We start from the raw sequence: 17500 nt of genomic DNA on the forward strand, positions 1-17500 counted from the left end.
AGCAATTGGAAGATACTGGTAAAACTTCCTTGAGCAGTATTCCAAATGATGAAAAGGAACTGAAAATCCAAATAAATGAATAAATAAATAAATATTATCTGTTTCTAATATCAAAAATAACATTTAAATAATTTGTGAATAAGAAACATTAGAGGATGTTGGAACAAATTAACCTATCCAACTAGATTGAGATGTGACCGGACGTCCTAACTTTAGACTATTCAAGGTACCCCTCCCCAAATTAAAATAATGTATGTATTCATGAAAGCATTGATAAGGAAAAATAGGTTTTGGACATTCATTATGGTGGTATCCATCTCTATTAAAACTAATGTATGATCTTTGACTTGAGATAGCATAGACATTCTGTAAATATATAAATGAGGGTCCAGTTGATATTGATTTATTATAGGTGAATAACAACAAATCTGGGGATGGATCCAGTGTGATGGAAGAAAAGGCCAGAGATTTGCTTCTTCTAGATCCAGTTCTGTTTATTTATTTATTTATTTTATTAGCATTGGAAGGGACCTTATAGGTCATCTAGTCCAAACCCCTGCTTGAGACTCTATACCACCCCAAATGACAGTCCAATTTCCCCTTGAAAGTTTCAAATGTTGGAGCATTCACAATCTCCGCAGGCAAGCTGTTCCACTGGTTGATTGCTCTCACTGTCAGAAAGTTCCTCCTTATTTCCAGGTTGAATCTCTCTTTGGTCAGCTTCCATCTATTATTCCTTGTCTAGCCTTCTGGTGCTTTGGAAAACAGCCTGACCCTCTCCTCTTGGTGGCAGGCCCTTAAGCATTGGAAGACTGCTATCATGTCTCCCCTGGTCCTTTTCTTCACTAGACTATCCATGCCCAATTCCTGCTATCTCTCTTCATATGTTTTAGTTTCCAGCCCCCTTATCATACTGGTTGTTCTCTTCTGCAATTTATCTAGAGTTTCAATGTCTTTTTTGTAGTGTGGTAACCAAAACTGATTGCAGTACTCTAGGTGTGGTCTAACTAGGGCTTTACAGAGTGGTATTAGTACCTCCCTAGTCCTAGAATGTATCCTTCTGTTAATGCAACATAGGATTGTATTGGCCTTTTTGGCTGCCACTGCACATTGTTGGCTCATATCAAGACTCCAAGATCTCTCTTACAGTCACTTCTATTGGGTATGGTTTCACCCAGTTTATATGTATGTCTCTGATTTTTCTTACCTAGGTGTAGGATTTTACTTTTCTCTGCTTTGTATTTTAATTTATTTGTTTTTACCCACTGTACAAGTCTGTCAAGATCCATCTGTATCTTGAGCCTGTCCTCTCGAGTATTGACAACTCATGCCAACTTGGTGTCATCTGCAAATTTGATTAATTCCCCTTCCATTCCCTCATCTAGATTGTTAATGAATATATTAAAGAGTACTGGGCCTAGGACTGAACCTTGTGGTACTCCGCTGCTTATTTCTTTCTATGTGGACTTGGACCCATTGAGAACTACTCATCGGGTATGGTTGGTCAGCCAATTATTAATCCATCTGGTTGTGCAGCTATCTATCTCACTTTTTTTAACTTGCAGAGTAGTAGGTTGTGGTCCACTTTGTCAAATGCTTTACTGAAGTCCAATTCTTTGAATTCCTTCTTCATCCTTTATACTTGGGAGTTCTTTTTTCACTTTTAGTTACTATAAAAACTTGAGTCTTTTGTAAACTGAAAGAATTGGGTTCTGTTATGATTGCATCGTACATCTAAGTAAAGTCAAACATTTGGGGCAATGGAAGCTTCTAATTAATACAGCAATCATAATCTTCACTGATACTCTTCTTTTCATAGAGAACTACTCTTCAGTTCCTTATTTTAATTCCATGTCTTAATTTTTTGAGAAAAAAACCGAAAATCTTTGAAAAAAATAATTTTGGTTTATACCTGCATGTATTCTAAAATGTTTTTTGTTTTTGTTTTGGCTTAGTATATATTTTGCAGTATAGGGTGGAGATGTCTTCTGCCTTGGTGATATGCTGCAACCCATTATTAGCAGCTATGAATGTAATTTCATCTGTATAAATGGCAATGATTTCTCATATTAGCAGGATGTGTGTGTCTGTCCCTGTATATTTCACTATCTAATAGATTATATCTATTAAAAAGCATTTAACGTCAGAACAGTTTTTGTCTTGCTCTACCTATAGGTTCTACCTATAAGTTATATTCAGAGTTTTCATTATTCTGCTCCAAAGACATTTATCAAATACATGATGTGAAACTTTGGGCTATGCCAATCCTAATGCAACATACGAAGGAGCCAACTTTCAAGGTTCTGTGGGGTTTTTTTTAGTTTTTTAGGGGTTTTTTTAGTTGACCTACTTACATACATATTCTAATTGTGCTTGAAATGGTTCTTTTAAATTCCAGGAACCAAGAAATAGAGAAAAGTATGTATCAATATACTACCTACTTAGGCCAACCAGCTCTAGTTAAATATGTATATGCAAGGCTGTGCTATCTAATCCTCCTTAGCTTGAAATAAATATTTCTTATTATCAAGCCATAGTTCTCCCCCGCCCTTTCCCCAGATCACATGCAACATCAACCACTGAAATCATTGTCCGGCTTCTTAGTGTTTTGTTGGCTGAAGAAGCATTTTTCTGCAATGCAATTAGGTGATGGGATCATTTGTAAAAAGCAGCAGTCTTAATTAAGGGCTTTGCCATGTAATCATTAAAAAACAATGTATTGAACTATCATTTTATGAAATATTTCATCTTCCTAATCATCTGCCCTCCCGCCTTCTTCTCCCAGACAAGAGCACACAATCCCCCTGGGTAGCTGATGCATAGTATTGCTCTGGACTGGACTGATCATTAAACAGGGCTGTCAAGAAGTCTATCTGATGGGTGCAGAAGTAGCTGGTAGAAATCACGAGGCACTCATGCAGTGTTCATTCATCTCGCTTACTTTCGCAGCACTCCTGCTCCATTTATCTGTCCAAGGCCTGGGATGTTAATGGTAGGGCTGGTGGCTCTCCGTTTACTCTCTTCCCACCCACTCGGTGGCTTGCTGGTCCCCCCCCCCCTTCCATCCTTTTGCATTGCTGATGGATATGCAGAATATGTGGGATGAAGCGAGCGCTACTGTCACCAAACTGATGGTATTCAGTGACTCCTCTAGCTCCTGGCTAGTCTGTACTGCAGGAGCCTGACACCCTGACCAGTGAGGCATAAAAAACAGAGAATTGGAAGCCTCAGCCTGTCAGGCAATAGAGCATCCCCCAGAGAGGCCTGGAAATTCTCTCTCTCTCTCTCTCTCTCTCTCTCTCTCTCTCTCTCTCTCTCTCTCTCTGAGTGTGTGGGTGGAAGACATAGTGGGAAGAAGATCAGCCTCTTTCTACTGATACTTGCACAGGAATGCTGATTATTCTTGGAAACACAACATCTTTCTCCTTAGAGGCAAGGAAATAACAACATAGAGTTCAAGCAGGGAAATAGCACAGCTGGCTGCAACAGCATGGATGAAGACTTACCTGAGCAAGGGAAATGAAGCTTATGAGATTTCTTCTTCTAGACTATGTGATTGCAGAGCAATTGTTCCAGGAGCCTCCTCCCAAGTCCATGGATGGTCACAGAACATAGATGAAAATGGCACAGAATGGATTCAATTAATATTAGCATTTGGAATTCAGTACTTGGGTGACCAACAACACATAAAAAACTAACATAAATCAAATCAGCAACAATAAACAATAATAAACTCCACCCCAAATCCACAACATCTATATTTACATGGGCACCATTGGCAATGCAGAAAAGAACAGTTAAAACCCATAATATCTCATGGCTGAAACTATTAACTTTCTGATCTCTATGCCTGAGATACACAAACAGGTTTTTAATAGCTTTCCTAAAAATTGACAGGATTGGTGCAAGTTGTAACTTGAGAGTATGATGCTCAAGTGTTGCAAGAGAAAAGGGTCCTTACTTTCTGGATCCCACTAGAATGTGAGTGTTTTTAATTATCAGGACCCATATCACGCCTGTATTATTGGACCATGTGAGACAAGCAAAGTACAGCTATTTGTATTAAAGCCATGAATCCACTGGATTTTGGATATAAATGCTTGGTTGCATCAAAAAGTATGTTTTCAATAATATGAATGTGTGATATCCAATATCACCACATATAGAAATGGTATAGTAGCAAAATAGATGTATGTATTGCACTCTTCAGATCTCAGTCTTTAGTATCTTATGCGCTTCTAATCACTGGAAAATATCTGGTTTATAACATGATATAAACAAGTTCCTAATTTTTCCCAAGAAAGGTATTTAGATATTTACAGACATTTTTTTTACATTGATTTTGATTTAATGTTAGCGTTTCAGTGGTGGCTGGACAATGTACTGTATTTACTAGTTGAGAAGACTTGGTCTACATTTACAGATGCCCCAAAGATGTATTAAATTGATGGTCTTACTGCCTCCATGAATTTTCATATGATGTTTCAGTAATATAGCATCTGTACAGTATGGTGTTATTAGAACTGCTATGTTTAAAAAATCCCCCAAATAATTCAAATAATATTAATCATACATTCTTGGTCATTCTACACATTGAAACTATTAAATGCATCTATTCGTAGACTAAAACAAAATCGAAAACAGAGAGCGTTTGTGTTGACAGGCTCATCTATAACAAAGAAGATTCTGATGAATATTTGTGTTAAGCAAACCATCCATAAAATAACAATAGAAACATAGAAACATAGAAGACTGGCCGCAGAAAAAGACCTCATGGTCCATCTAGTCTGCCCTTATACTATTTCCTGTGTTTTATCTTAGGCTAGATATATGTTTATCCCAGGCATGTTTAAATTCAGTTACTGTGGATTTACCAACCACGTCTACTGGAAGTTTGTTCCAAGGATCTACTACTCTTTCAGTAAAATAATATTTTCTCATGTTGCTTTTGATCTTTCCCCCAACTAACTTCAGATTGTGTCCCCTTGTTCTTGCGTTCACTTTCCTATTAAAAACACTTCTCTCCTGGACCTTATTTAACCCTTTAACATATTTAAATGTTTCGATCATGTCCCCCCTTTTCCTTCTGTCCTCCAGACTATACAATACAATAAATAATAGACAATAAATAAAATAAAAAACTTAATCTGATTCTATTTAAAGTTATACTCCAAGATCTTTCATCCAGGTGTTATTTTCCATTTAAAGGAAAGTAAGAATTGATTAAAATACCTTTTCCCCCCTCGGTGTGGTTTTAGCAGTGAAAAAGATAAAGAGTATGTTGGTTGCTTGCTATGTGTGAAGTAACTCATAAAGAGGGCATGTTAATTTAAACTCTTGATTTTTAATTTCCCTCTCACTACTACCTTCAGGGGTAGCAGATATTGTAGAGTAGTTAAAATCAGTCAGTAACACAATCTTCATATCCAGAAGAAATCGTGCTACAAGATAAAGTGTGAAAAGGCTCAGATTCTCTTCACAAAATGATCCAATCTCCTGGTGGGTCTGTACCAATTAAATTTTCAGGAGGGGACAGGGAAATGTTTATTTGAAAGCTAGCCTACATGAACTTCATTACATTACTTTCCACAGTGGGGGTGTAACATTGATTCACTGTCAAACACAACAAAAAAGCAGACAAGAAATAGTAAAAATATGGCAACCCGGCATCTGTTTTGAGTTTTTTCCACTCTCAGAAGCCCGGTTGTATAAATAAACATGTAATCTTAAGATAGGATCCTCATAATGTAGATATTCTAATAGGTTTAAAAGTCACAGGCATCTTGTTTTAAATTTGTGCAAGTCATCTCTTTATAAGAGTTATTTTTAGAGAGATATGTTCAGAACATTTTGGGTCAAAATATTTTTAGTGCCTTTTCTACAAAGGGAAAAGTAGTCTGATAGAGGGAAAACCATGTCTTACCTTGATGATTATCTAACAATTTCCTTCATATAGAGTGTGGCACATTTCAAAACAATAGGAACTGTATGCCACTTTCTTCCAATACAGCGTTCCCTCGATTTTCGCGGGGGATGCGTTCCGATACCACCCGCGAAAGTCGAATTTCTGTGTAGAGATGTGGAAGTAAATACACTAGTTTTGGCTATGAACAGTATCACAAGCCTTCCCTTTTATACCCCTAAATTGCAATTTCCCATTCCCTTAGCAACTATTTAGATTATTTCTCACCATGTTTATTTATTAAAGTTTATTTTAAAAATATTTATTAAAGGTAGATGAAAGTTTGGCGATGACATATGACATAATCAGGTGGGAAAAACCGTGGTATTGGGAAAAAACCCGTGAAGTTTTTTTTAATTAATATTTTTGAAAAACCATGGTATAGACTTTTCGCGAAGTTCGAACCCGCGAAAATCGAGGAAACACTGTATTCCTATTAAACAACATTGACAAACAAACCTCTACTTTTTTCTGTTTTGCTGAAATGATTAGGTGATAGCAATTCACAGAGGAGGAAGAGATAGGTAAATAAGCTTTGACTTCCCAATCTTTTCTGCCAATAGATGCCAAAGTAGAGATGTAATTATAAAGTTCTTTTTATTCGCAGATTTAAAAATATTTCCCCCTCTGCTCAACAAATTAATTATGCTGGGGTTAAGATGACTTATTTAAAAAAAATTAATTCAGGGAGAAGCAAGGGGTTTTGTATCTGCAATATCGAAGTTGCCACTCAAGTAGCATACAAGCAATTGTGAAATACAAATTTCAAGTACCTTGAAATTTCAAGTACTGTACCTTGAAATCACCAAAATCATAAAAGGGGCAGGACTTGCGGACATAAATACAGTGTGTTTGAGTTACTTATTTATTTTATTTATTTATTCAATTTTTATGCCGCCCTTCTCTTTAGACTCAGGGTGGCTTACAACATGTTAGCAATAGCAATAGTTAACGCAATTGAACCAAATAATTTATACGGGATTATTCAATAACAAACAATTGAGCTGTTTTCAAATATTGTATGCCTGGATAAACACAAGAAAAGAATCAGTCCAGATCCCTACCTTCTTATATTGCTATTAAATGTTGATTTTTTTTTTTTTAATGAAAAGGGAGGTAGAATTTAGTTTTCTCAGTGGAGAGTTAACTGTTCAGGTTGCATGATTTAATGATTAATAAAATAAAATCTTCTGAAACTCTAAAATTCATAATGGTCCACTCTAGTTAGTTTCTTCCAGTATCTTCAAATATGTAGCATACTATTAAGATAATTGCAGGAACAAGTGGTAATATTGAAAGTCTTGACTGCTGCAATTCAGAACATTTGCTGGGCTTTATTTATAAACTACTAGTTAAATATCATTCAGAATCTCAATCAACAAGTCAAAGACTGCATGATTAAATAGATACAACATTTGAATGCAGTAACAGAGATATAATAATTGGAATTTTAATGGAAGAACATTAAGTTCACCTGGAATATTATACTCAGAGCAAATTGGTATAAGATGTTAATATATGGCTCCAGTCTTGCTTGTTAAAATGGACCATTTATTTTTCAAAAAACCTGGAAATGTAATGAGTAAGTTGAAACACTTTTTTATACTTGGTGCCAATATGATAAAGCTCAACAATTCTGGAAAATGATTGATGCTGATGCTGGGATGAAGACATTTTAAAAGTGAATTCACATTTCATTTATGATAGTTGCAACATTCTTATTCAACTCACTTTACCAACTCATGCACTCCTTCAGATTATACTGCATTAACTTGTATATGACATGTGCTGCAATGATATTATATATATATATTCTTTTTAAAAGATTGTTTGAGTCCCTCAAAGTTTTTCATTGTTATTTAAATCGTAACCCACACAGAATCATGTATTAGTTCAGCAGCTTATAAATCATATTGAATAAACTCAAACTGGAAATAATCATTTAGACCTAGACTAATGTCACATCTAAAATTTGGGTTCACTTTGCATAGAATTGATGTTTAAATTTTCTGTATCAGATTAGCAATAATCTTAGTAATATAGACTGAATGATTCAATTTCTTACAACTCATAATTTTATTTAATGATTTATGTTGTAATAGACATAACGTTTGATGTTCAGCCATACTTAAAGTTTAATAATGATTCTTTACAGTCCTTTACATCAGAGGTCCCCAACCGCCGGTCCCGCGGACCGGGGACCGGGCCGTTGGGGTTTTCCAGCCGGTCCGCGGCGCCGCTGCCCTCCCGGCAGAGGACATTATGCAGGACAGGGTGGGGCGTCGGGCAGGGCGGGGGAGAATCAGGAGGCTCCTTTGGCGGCTGGGGGCTGCCTGGCTTTGAGTTTTTGGCTGGGGGGGGGAGACTTAGGAAGGTCCTACTTCTCCCCCCCCCCAGCCAAAAACTCAAAGCCTATCTGCTGGATACGGGCGATGAGTGGGACGAGCGGCGCCGAAGCCGGTGGCTGTGGCAGCTGCTGCAAGAGGCTTCCGCGCCGCTCTGTCCCACTCATCGCCCGTATCCAGCAGATAGGCTTTGAGTTTTTGGCTGGGGGGGGGACTTAGGAAGGTCCTACTTCTCCCCCCCCAGCCAAAAACTCAAAGCCTATCTGCTGGATACGGGCGATGAGCGGGACGAGCGGCGCCAAAGCCGGTGGCTGTGGCAGCTGCTGCAAGAGGCTTCCGCGCCGCTCTGTCCCACTCATCGCCCGTATCCAGCAGATAGGCTTTGAATTTTTGGCTGGGGGGAGAGAAGTAGGACCTTCCTAACTCCCCCCCCAGCCAAAATCACAAAGCCAGGCAGCCCCCAGCCGCGAGGTGCCCCTCCCCTTCCCTTTCACACGCAGCTTCGGGCCCCCTGAGCGTGTGCAGAGCGCCCCCAGCGCCGCCCCAGCCGAGAGACCCCTGCCCTCCTTTTTCCCGACCGGACGGAGCCCGGGATGGGTGAGTGGAGGGAGAGGGAGAAAGAGAGAGGGAGAGAGGGGGAGAAAGAGAGAGAAAGAGATAGCAAGAGAGGGAGAGAGAGAAAGAGAGAGGGAGAGAGGGGGAGAGAGAGAGAAAGAGAGGGAGAGGGAGAAGGAGAGAGGGAGAGAGGGGGGGAGAAAGAGAGAAAGAGATAGCAAGAGAGGGAGAGAGAGAAAGAGAGAGGGAGAGAGGGGGGAGAGAAAGAGATAGCAAGAGAGGGAGAGAGAGAAAGAGAGAGGGAGAGGGGGGAGAGATAGCAAGAGAGGGAGAGAGGGAAAGAGGGGGGAGAGAGGGGGGAGAGAAAGAGAGAGGGAGAGAGAGAGAGGAGATAAAGGAAGAGGAGAGATAGAAAGGAAGAGAGAGAAAGAAAGAGGGATAGAAAGAGAGTGAGAGATGCTCAGTGAGCCTTTCTTTGAAGTTGCCTTTCTTTCTTTCTTTCTTTCTTTCTCTCTTTCTTTTGCTCTCTTGCTCTCTTGCTCTTTCATTCTTTTTTCTCTCTCTTGCTTTCTTTCTTTCTCTTGCTTTCTCTCCTTCCTTCCCTCCTTCCATTTCTTTCATTCCCCCTCTCTATTTTTATTTCTCTTTCATTCTCTTTCTTTCTTTCTTGCTTTCTTTCTTGCTCTTTTTCTTTCTCTCTTTTACCTTCCCTTCCTCTATTTCTTCTTTTCTTTCTCCTTCCTACCTTCTTCCCTCCCTCCCTTCCTTCAGTCTTTCCTCTCTTACTCTCCCCTTTCATAAGTTTCCTTGCTTCCTTCCTCTGTTCCTGTCCCTTCCCCCTTTCTTTCTTTCTTTCTTTCTTTCTTTCTTTCCTTCCTTTCCTCCATCCATTTCTTGCTTTCCTTTTCCTTCCTCCCTTCTTTCCTCCCTCATTCCCTTCTTTCACTCCTTCTTCTCTTACTCTCCCCTTTCACCCCTCCCCAAAGAAGGTAAATTTCATACATAATTGGTATGTCGCAAAATAAAGTAGTTTTAAAATGGCGGGGAGGGGGCCCCCAGACACTTAGGCTGTATGGGGCCCCAAAATTCCTGATGGCGGCCCTGGCTCCACCCCTCCATAACCCCACCCCCATATGACCAAAGCCCCCCCCCCCACCGGGCCATGGAAAACTGGTCTAGCTTAAAGCCGGTCCCTGGTGCAAAAAAGGTTGGGGACCTCTGCTTTACATGATATAGTAAGTAATCTATTGCTTTTTATAAAGCTAATCAATAATAGTTGTGGGTGCTCCAACACTGGAGGTTTTAAAGAAGAGATTGGACAGTCACTTGTCCGAAATAGTATAGGGTTTCCTGCTTGAGCAAGGGCTGGACTAGAAGACCTCTGAGGTCCCTTCCAACTGTTTTTCTATTATATATTAGAAACCTATAACCTTTATGATTTTCTAAATTCCTACTTTATTTAAATTTAATTTATTCTTTTCTTTTATGTCTCTTTTTGAAACTTTTAAAATGTATTTTCTTCAAATTGATTGATAAAAAATACCCTCCTTCCCAAAAGTATGTGGATAATGAAAAAAGAATTTAGGCAATTCAGAATCAGTGCAGCCCAACTGAAATTAAACATGGCTAAATTTGATTCACAATCACCATTTAAACCTGGGGTCTCCAACCTTGGCAATTTTAAGACTTGTGGACTTCAACTCCCAGAAGCCTTGCTGGCTAAGCATTGAAGTCCACAACTCTTAAAGTTATCAAGATAAACTGCTCAGTAGAGAGGAACATTTATACTTAGCTTGCCTGAACTTGTTTCTCAGAAAGCAGTGAAAACCCCAATGTATAAATATCAATAGAAATATTGTGACAAAAAAAGAAAAAGAGAGCAAAGACAGTACCAATAATAATAGATCCAAAACATCTGGAGCCCCACTTGAATACCATTGGCATTGATAAAAACACTGTCAGTCAATTGCAAAAGGCAGCTTTCCTTGGAAGAAGCTTACATTCTGCATTGATCCTCTTAACCCTTTCAAGCAACACCTGCCTCTCCCAGGTCTTTGGAAAAATATTTGATAGATGGATAAAAATGGCAAATGGAGAAAGTAAATCTTCAAATAATGAAATAAATTTAAATATCTGGGAATAATATTAACAATTTTGATATTACAATTTGTTTGATATTATAACAATCAAAGAAGAAAATAATAATGAACTAAATGACAAAATAAAGATGGATTTGGAAAGATGGAATAAGTTGCAACTCTCCCTTATGGGGAGAATTGCAACTGTGAAAATAAACATTTTGCCAATTTTTTTTTTTAAAAAAATCAGAATATACCAATAAAATTAGACCAAGAATATTTTAGAAATTTGAACAAAATAATAGCTACAATTATTTGGCAAGGGAAAAGACCCATAATTGAATTAAAACTATTACAAGAAACAAAAGAAAGAGGAGGATTCAATTCACCAGATTGGGAAGGATATTATTAAGTTGTGTTCACCTGGGCAAAAGATTAGATAAATTAGATAAATAAGACAGTAGAAACACTGGCAGGTTATGATATACAAGTAGGATGGCATTTCTATGGGATGATAAACAAAAAGCGCACCAGTGTTTCCTAAGGCATCACTTTAGAGGGGCTATTTTAGCAGTATGGACAAAAATAAACAATGGATATATATATAGGGGAATCCCTGTCTGTGTTAGCGAACCAAATAGCTTGAGAAATAAATCAATTCCACATCTGTGCTTCTCGCTGGGTAAGATTTATTAACAGCCATGTCTGGATTAGACTGGAATCATTCCAACTCTGAGTCTCTTAGATTACATCCGGGTCAAAACCTCATCTCACATCCCCACTCCCACAAGTGCAGTCATGTGGACCAATCCTATGCAGGATTCATGATTCCTTCCTGAGTTTGTTACTATGGCATCTGGAGAAAGGAATGTGTGGTGGCATATCTCTCTCTCTCACTCCCAAACTGTGTCAGGCCCACCTTGGACTTCACATAATGACTTTGGGCCTGACAGTCTGGTTCTCATCCCTAGAGGCATTTGTACACCCAAAATTTTTGAACTTGGGGAAAGTAGTCACTTATAGAGAAATTTTAAATGAAGATGGGGACATAAAATCTAGGAAAGAGCTGCTAGAGGACGGGATGGATTTGGAATGGTGGGCATATTTTAAGATTAAGTCACAATATTTAAAAGATAAGAAAGAATGGTTTATTGAGAAGGAACTAATGGTGTTAGGTAAAATCTTGCTGGGACCAGAAGATAAGTTGATAAAGAAAAGAAGAGCACAAAATTTGGACACAAAATTTCAGATATAACATTAATTTGGATAACTGGCAAGAATTATGGCATAGGAATAGAAAATTAACTTTGGCCCCAGTCTATAAAGAAAACTTATATAAACTTATTATTATTATTATTATTATTATTATTATTATTATTATTATTATTTATTAGATTTGTGTGCCGCTCCTCTCCGCAGACTCGGGGCGGTTCACAACAGTGACAAAAACAATATATATTGACAAATCTAATAATTAAAATCTAAGATAACAATTACACATTTAATTGTTTTACAGGTGGCACATTCGACCAACAAAATTAGCAAAAAAGTGTAAAAAACCTCTCAACACAACGTTGGGAAAGGTTCTTATTATCATATGTAGTGACAATGTAAAAAAGCAAGGAAATTTTGGAATTGGGTTAAGATGTGTTTAGAAGAGATAATAGGTAGGAACATTGTGTGACTATTGCCGAATGAATGTTTTTTATATCATTAGGGTTTTAATTATTAATTTTTAGATTGGGTTTCACTTGTCATATTGTATATTGTATTTTATTCTTATTGTTGTAAGCGGAGTCTGCGGAGAAGGGTAGCATAGAAATCCAACAAACAAACAAACAAACAATAAAATAAAATAAAATAAACATGAAAATGAAACCAGAATTGTTTCTATTAGGAATCACCCATAAGAAATACGAGAAAGGATAGATATATTTAATTCTACATATAACAACTGCAGCAAGGTTGATTTATGCTCAATATTGGAAAATGAAAAAACTCCATTAGAAGAAGAAATAATAGAAAAAATATTGGCATGTGCAGGAATGGATAGATTATATTACTGGAATTGAAGGGCAAGGGAGAGATGGAATACTATGCAATATGGGATACATTTTATCAATGGGTAGAAAGTATGAAAAATGTAGAAAAATGGTCGAAAAAGTAGGGTGTAAGAATTAGAAAAAGGGAAACTAAAAGAAGGTTTGGATATAAATTAAAAGGGATGGGGGATACATGTGTAAGATCAAAAAAGCAATGTACATTGAACAATAATTGTATCTATTGTTATGTCAATATTATGCAAAGGAATGATCAAACAGAATAGTCACAAAGTGTCCAATGTTTTTAATGTTTTTTTAATGTTTTTTGTGTAAACAAAAGAAACTTTAAAAAAAAATTCTTTAATCCTGCCTTTCAATTTCAATATTATTAGGGGTATGAAAATGATAAACATGATTTAAAATGTGAAGAACAGGAGCAAGAATAAAGATACAGTCACATGAATAAAGAATCTAAGCAGTTGCAGCATAAAACCAACAGCATCTGGATTGTAATAGTAGACAACACGTCACAACCAAGAACTGTCTTTTCATTCGCTGCATTAAGTCATCTGTTATAATTCAGATGACTTTTTAACCATCTCGGCTATTTTACTTGATCTTTATTGACACTTTTCCTTTCTCTTTATTTCAGGGAGCGAGTTTTCTGGAAGTCCATACAGTCACCCACAATATTCAACATACAATGATTCCTGGAGATTTCCTAACCCTGGATTGTTAGGTAAGTTTGTTCTCATACCATTAAAGCCATAGCCTAATCCAAAACTCAGGAGAGCAATAATGTGTCCCCATGTGCCCTGCCCAATGTTCTCTTGAGGACCTTAGGGCATGTAACAGAATGCAATCCATGTTGTACACTTCTGAGCAACCACCATCTAAGTTAGGCTTTTATAAGAGAAGAGTGGTCGCGGTGTGCGGTGGTTAGAATACAGTATTGCAGGTAAACTTTCTGTCCACTGCCAAGAGTTTGATCCTGATTGCCTAAGGTTGATTCAGCCTTCTAGCCTTCCGAGGTTGGTAAAATGAAGATGCAGGTTATTGGGGGCAATATGCAGACTCTATAAACTGCTTAGAAAGGGCTGTAAAACATTGTGAAGTGGTATATAAGTCAAAGTGCTATTGCTATACATTTTAAATTTTATGTTCTTGTGTCTGCAGAGAGGGGCGGCATACACATCTAATAAATAATAATAATAATAATAATAATAATAATAATAATAATAACAACAACAACAATAATAATAATAATAATAATAATAATTATTATTATTATTAATTGGATTTGTATGCTGCCCCTCTCTGAGGACTCGGGGCTGTATCTACACATAAATTTTTAATAATGATGCTTCTGATAATAATAGAACATAGAATCATAGGACTGGATATAATAATAATTTGCTTTGAAACATTCTGACGTGCCTTTTCTATAGCTAAATAGCAATGTCTAACAATATATGCAATGTTTAATCACCAAATTACGTAGACCAGAACTGATTAATTTACAACTCTGTCACGCTTAAATTTTAACCTGAAGTCTCTTTGTTTTTAGTTGAATTCACTTTCAAGCAATTCTGGTTGTTTAATGTAAATGTGAAAGATAGGAACGGACTTATGACTGGGTATATAATTGCTTTCTTTCAACAAACCATAATTAAGATATTCATATTCCGACATCACACCAAACATCTCAGATGGCATTTGCCAAGATTTTTCTGTGGCCCACTCTCAGTCTGCCATTTCAGAGATGAAAGGAGTTTGAAAAGGCGATCTCTGTTCCTGCTGTATATAATTGTTTCCCTTTTTGCTTTTGGCAAACAAGATACAAAATAGCGCAAGGCCCTGTGTAATAAATTTATCCATAACTGGCAGGGGTATAAAAGAAAAGTTGCCTATGGGAAGTGGAATCAATTCCCATATTACATTTAACTCCCGCAAGCTATTGGCTTTGTTTATGTTATGCCTGCAACTGTATTAAGGCTCCATTGTGATTTGGAATTAATTTGAAGAAATGCTTAAAATGTTTGGAAGTGTAAATGCTGAACCGGTATGCAACTCATTAAAGTAACCATGCCGTTTCCATGAAGGGACAGATCACTTCTAACTTTTATTATTTATTATTTATTTATTATTTGGATTTGTATGCCGCCCCTCTCCGAAGACTCGGGGCGGCTCACAACAAGTGAAACAAATCATAAATAATCCAATTAATTAAAATATTTAAAGATTTAAAAAACCCCATATACTAACAGACACACACACAAGCATACCATGTATAAATTAAACGTGCCCAGGGGGAGATGTTTCAATTCCCCCATGCCTGACAGCAAAGGTGGGTTTTAAGGAGTTTACGGAAGCAGGAAGAGTAGGGGCAGTTCTAATCTCCGGGGGGAGTTGGTTCCAGAGAGCCGGTGCTGCCACAGAGAAGGCTCTTCCCCTGGGGCCCGCCAACCGACATTGTTTAGTTGACGGGACCCGGAGAAGGCCCACTCTGTGGGACCTAATCAGTCGCTGGGATTCGTGCGGCAGGACCTCTACCAAATCAAATACAAGGCAGTCTTAGTGTTTCCCCGGCTAGTTTTCTGGATTCATGTCTGTTCTGCCGGGCTTCTCGACACGAGCCCCCAATTAAGTTCAAAAGTAGGAATTCAGACACACACAGTTGTAAAGTCAATAACACTGTTTTATCAAAAGGAAAATACGAACCAAACACACTTTTAGTCAGTCAAAGTGCTCTCCTTCAAAGCAACAGCCTTGAATGCTGTGAAGAACAATAAACAAACACAAAGCAGATACAAGGCAGCTGTAAAGACGTCATAGCCACCCCCCTTCAAGAGTTCTCAAGTCACAAACTTAACTATGATTTAGTTCAAAAGTCCTGGAAACAGTTCAAAGAGTCCTTGTAGAATCCTGATGCAAAGCACACTTCTCTCCTTCACTGAACGGATAAACTTCCACACCCAGATGCAAGAACGCTGGCTATTTAACAGCAGCCCCATTAGCCTATTTATTTATTTATTTATTTATTTATTTATTGGATTTGTATGCTGCCCCTCTCTGGAGACTCGGGGCGGCTAACAGCAACAATAAAGCAGTGTACAATAGTAGTCTGATGTTAGAAACAATTAAAAACCCATTAATATAAAAAACCAAACATACATACATACATACCATGCATAGAATTGTAAAGGCCTAGGGGGAAGAGGGTCTCAATTTCTCCATGCCTGACGGCAGAGGTGGGTTTTAAGGAGCTTACGAAAGGCAAGGAGGGTGGAGGCAATTCTAATCTTTGCGGGGAGTTGGTTCCAGAGGGCTGGGGCCGCCACAGAGAAGGCTCTTCCCCTGGGTCCCGCCAAGCGACATTCTTTAGTTGACGGGACCCGGAGAAGATCCACTCTGTGGGACCTAACTGGTTGCTGGGATTCGTGCAGCAGAAGGCAGTCCCTGAGATAATCTGGTCCGGTGCCATGAAGGGCTTTATAGGTCATAACCAACACTTTGAATTGTGATCGGAAACTGTTCGGCAACCAATGCAGACTGCGGAGTGTTGGTGTAACATGGGCATATTTGGGAAAGCCTATGATTGCTCTCGCAGCTGCATTCTGCACGATCTGAAGTTTCCGAACATTTTTCAAAGGTAGCCCCATGTAGAGAGCGTTACAGTAGTCGAGTTTCGAGTTTCGACTTACCCCGAGCCACAGGTGATCTCCCTTATTTCCTACAGTATTTCCGCAATTGCTTTTTCCTTGTCATTGCTCTATGTCTGCGCACATCAATGAATGTCTCCCCTTTCGAATCCAATGATGATAATGATGATGAATCACTCACGGGGCGACTATCTACTGGGCTGCCTGTAATTACCTCCTCTGTGGATCCCACTTCACTTTCACTATCTGCTACAGACGTTTCGCTGTCGGAAGCAGTCGGCAGTAAAACTGGCCTCTGACAATGGGAGGATTCACCCATATCAACCCCCACATTCCTTGGAGCTGGCCCAGAGCCAACCACAACACCGTCCCAATTTTTAATTTAATATCGAAGAAATTATATTTCTTTTGCATAGGTTTCATCATACCACTGGCTGAATATATGGCTCCTTTGATCTTTTGGGTTTCAATAAAGATGATGCTGTTTCAGTAGAAGAGAGCAGTGTAACTTATATTTACAAATGACTAGCCTTTCTTCACAATCTCTTCTTCCCTCTTTATACTGTCGCTCCCACACATATTATTCTTTATTGGATGTTTAGTATCCAGACACAAACGGGAGATTTTGGTGCACATAATTTTGCAATAAGACAGAATCCAAATGATTCTGGGGAAAAAATCGCCTTACAGACCCTTGGAAGTCCCTAAGTAACTCACCCCTCAGCCTCCTTTAATAAGGAGGATAAGCAACATCCATTTTACACCACTGTCAAAATCTGGCCCAACTTGACCTTACATGTGTGTAGCACATGGTGATTAGAATTCTCCTGCATAATCTACGTGAATGAGGTAAGTA

General features: G+C 38.3%; 1 protein-coding gene across 2 annotated transcripts in view; it reads left to right on the top strand.

Moving 5' to 3' along the window:
• Positions 1-17500, top strand: part of PAX5 (paired box 5) — a 308938-nt gene that overhangs the window by 269142 nt on the left and 22296 nt on the right. For both annotated transcript variants that reach the window (XM_070742266.1, XM_070742267.1), the window contains one exon: positions 13635-13721. In XM_070742266.1, the coding sequence (XP_070598367.1) occupies positions 13635-13721 (87 nt within the window). The remainder of the gene's footprint in view (positions 1-13634; positions 13722-17500) is intronic.

The sequence above is a fragment of the Erythrolamprus reginae genome, chromosome 2, assembly GCF_031021105.1.
Source record: "Erythrolamprus reginae isolate rEryReg1 chromosome 2, rEryReg1.hap1, whole genome shotgun sequence".
In the NCBI taxonomy this organism is placed as follows: Eukaryota; Metazoa; Chordata; class Lepidosauria; order Squamata; family Dipsadidae; genus Erythrolamprus; species Erythrolamprus reginae.